This window comes from Otolemur garnettii, unplaced genomic scaffold (genome assembly GCF_000181295.1).
Source record: "Otolemur garnettii isolate 467f Iridium unplaced genomic scaffold, OtoGar3 scaffold00025, whole genome shotgun sequence".
NCBI classification, from domain to species: Eukaryota; Metazoa; Chordata; class Mammalia; order Primates; family Galagidae; genus Otolemur; species Otolemur garnettii.
In genome coordinates this window covers 18,841,243-18,844,451 of record NW_003852420.1, presented here as the reverse complement: position 1 = coordinate 18,844,451, position 3,209 = coordinate 18,841,243, and the positions used below count along the sequence as shown (strand labels likewise).

Genomic DNA, 3,209 nt, shown 5'->3' with positions numbered 1-3,209 from the left:
GGCTCTGTCTCAAAAAAAAAAAAAAAAAAAAAAAAAAAAAAAACTACTGAGGTAACTTCTTATAAAAGCATGGAAACTTCCTTTTGACCTCACCTAGAAGGTGAGAGAGATATCAGGACCTCCTACATTTCTATCACTATAATCTACGAAGAAATTATGGCACTACAAATGGCAGAACTGGGCCCAAATCCTGACTCTGCTTACAACTGTGAGACAGGACACATTCCATAACCATACTGATTCCCTATCTGCAAAAAAACCAGGATATCTGGCCAGGTGCAAGAGCTCACATCTGTAATCTGTGGAAGCCAAGGTGGGAAGATTGCTGGAGCTCAGAAGTTTGAGACCAGTCTGAGCAAGAGAGTCTGTCTCTATTATAAATAGAAAAATTAGCCAGGCACTGTGGCAGAAACCTATAGCCCCAGCTACTCTGAAGGCAGAGGCAGGAGGATTGCTAGAATCTAGGAGCTGGAGGTTGCTGTAAGCCAGGCTGTAGCCTGGGTAACAGAGTGAGATTCTGTTTCAAAATAAGTAAATAAATAAATAATTAAAAAAAAAATAAGGATAGGAGCTGAGCGAGGCGGCTCACGCCTGTAACCCAGCACTTAGGAGGCGGAGGCAAGTGGATTGCCTAAGCTCACTGGTTCAAGACCACTTCGTCTCTAAAAAAAAGCTGGGTGCTGTGATGGGCACCTATAGTCCCAGCTACTTGGGAGGTTGAAGCAAGAGAATCACTTAACCCCAAGAATTTGAAGTTGCTGTGAGCTATGATACCATAGCGCTCTATAGAGGGCAACAAAGACTCTGTCTCAAAGAAATAACCAAAAAGGGCAGCACCTGTGGCTCAGTGAGTAGGGCTCCAGTCCCATATACCAAGGGTGGCAGGTTCAAACCTGACCCTGGCCAAACTCCAACAACAATAAAAAAATAGCTGGGGGGTAGCGCCTGTGGCTCAAAGGAGTAGGACGCTGGCCCCATATGCCAGAGGAGGTGGGTTCATACATAGCCCCAGCCAAAAACTGCAAAAAAAAAAAAAAAGCCAGGCATTGTGGCAGATGCCTATAGTCCCCGCTACTCAGGAGGCTGAGGCAAGAGAATTGCCCAAGCCCAAGAGCTGGAGGTTGTTGTGAGCTGTGATGCCATGGCACTCTACCGAGGGTGACAGAGTGAAACTCTTGTTTCTAAGAAAAAAAAAAAAGGGTAACTAATTTTCAGGGGGGGGTTTGAGAATTAGGAAAAGCACACATAAAAAATAACCGGTATAACTGGCTTGGTGCCTGTGGCTCAAGTGGCTAAAGTGCCAGCCATGTACACCCAAGGTGGCGGGTTCGAATCCAGCCCTGGCCCTCCAAACAACAATGACGGCTGCAACCAAAAAATAGCCAGGTGTTGTGGCGGGTGCCTGTGGTCCCAGCTACTTGGGAGGCAGAGGCAGGAGACTCGCTTGAGCCCAGGAGTTGGAGGTTGCTGTGAGCTGAGATGCCACGGCACTCTACCCAGGGGGACAGCTTGAGGCTCCTGTCTCAAATAAATAAATAAATAAATAACCGGTATAAGCACGTGGCTCAAGAATAGATTCAAATGTCATTAGCAAAAATAAGCTTGAGTCTATTTAGAATTTTGGCCTCGAGCCTTGGTGCCTGTGGCTCAAGCGGCTAAGGCGCCAGCCACATACACCTGAGCTGGCAGCTTCAAATCCAGCCCAGGCCCGCCAAACAACGACGGCTGCAACCAAAAAATAGCTGGGCATTGTTGCAGACGCCTGTAGTCCCAGCTACTTGGGAGGCAGAGGCAGGGGAATCACTTGAGCCCAGGAGTTGGAGGTTGCTGGGAGTTAGAGATGCCACAGTACTCTACCTAGGGCGACAGCTTGAGGCTCTGTCTCCAAAAAAAAAAAAAAGAATTTTGGCCTCGATAACCTACTGAAATAATAAGATCTACTTCAAACACCATTTTAACGTTAGAACTTCATTCACTCTCTATCACCTGAGTACAGACTGTCTTTGATTTATATTAATAGCCATAGTACTCGCTGCCATTAGCAGAGACAAAGACCACGCTGGATCTCTGTGAACCAATAATGGTGATAAAACAGGCGCTGAAATCTGTTGTAGTAAAAATTCTGCATGGGAATAAAATTTAAAACTGTAAGTAAAGGTCCTCTGAACAATGGACAGTGAGGCCAGACACTCACCGCTTGGTCCCCTTTGACTTGGGATTTTTGGCAAACAGAGAGGTATCAAGTGACTCCAGGGACTTTCCTTTGGTACTGAAGAGTCTCTGGGCTCGCTCCTCTAGGGTCCTAAAGAGACAGGAAGGGAAAAGTATTCCAGGGTCACTTTACCACATGGGCTTATTTTTACAGGATGGGATGACAGAAAAAATGTAATCAGAGTTACTTGGAAAACTGCACAAATACATGGCAAACAGGGATCATTTGGTGGAAAAACCATTCTCTTACCCGCCACATTTCAAGCCTAAAGCTAATAGTGCAGATTTCAATCTGTCCAGTCCAAGGGAGGCCAACTCCTACATAAAAAAGACAAATTACAATATTACACAGATAGATTTGGAGAAATAGCAAATGTTCACTATTCCTGATGCTGTGGCAAGACCACACATTCTATAGTCAATCTCTAAAAGAATGACTGTGGTCATGTTCAGATTTAACTACACTGGTAATGTTCCATTACCTCTACTACAACTTAATATAGCTATATTATTATTTGGCAATTTTCAAAGTCATTGGATTATTCTTTGTATCTACCCATTTTCATTGCAGATGGTTGTCACAGAAAATGGTGTTTTTTGGTTTTTTTTTTATTTCTTACAGCATAAGGGAAATGGTGTCTTAATAACACAGCCATGGTATTAAAGAAGGAAGTTCTCTGAAAGATGGATAGTGAGACCAACAACACTATTGCTGAAGAAAACATACCTCCCAGGAAGAAAATGCAGAGAGGTCAAGATGGGCACCAGCATGAGTCAGGGCACTGCTTGTCTCTTTCTGCAAGAAGGAGCAATATGACATTTATTAAGATCTAGGCTTAGGGGCTTGGCGCCTGTGGCTCAAGCGGCTAAGGCACCAGCCACATACACCTAAGGTGGCGGGTTCGAATCCAGCCCAGGCCCGCCAAACAATGACAGCTGCAACCAAAAAATAGCCGGGCGTTGTGGCGGGTGCCTGTGGTCCCAGCTACTTGGGAGGC

The 3,209-nt window shown here is 45.1% G+C and overlaps 1 protein-coding gene across 1 annotated transcript in view; it reads right to left on the bottom strand.

Annotated features, from left to right (window-relative positions):
- Positions 1–3,209, bottom strand: part of LOC100963404 (splicing factor 3A subunit 3) — a gene marked incomplete at its 5' end in the record, with an annotated part of 30,315 nt that overhangs the window by 16,527 nt on the left and 10,579 nt on the right. The window contains 3 exons of the mRNA XM_023512264.1: positions 2,195–2,302; positions 2,462–2,529; positions 2,939–3,007. Of these exons, the coding sequence (XP_023368032.1) occupies positions 2,195–2,302; positions 2,462–2,529; positions 2,939–3,007 (245 nt within the window). The remainder of the gene's footprint in view (positions 1–2,194; positions 2,303–2,461; positions 2,530–2,938; positions 3,008–3,209) is intronic.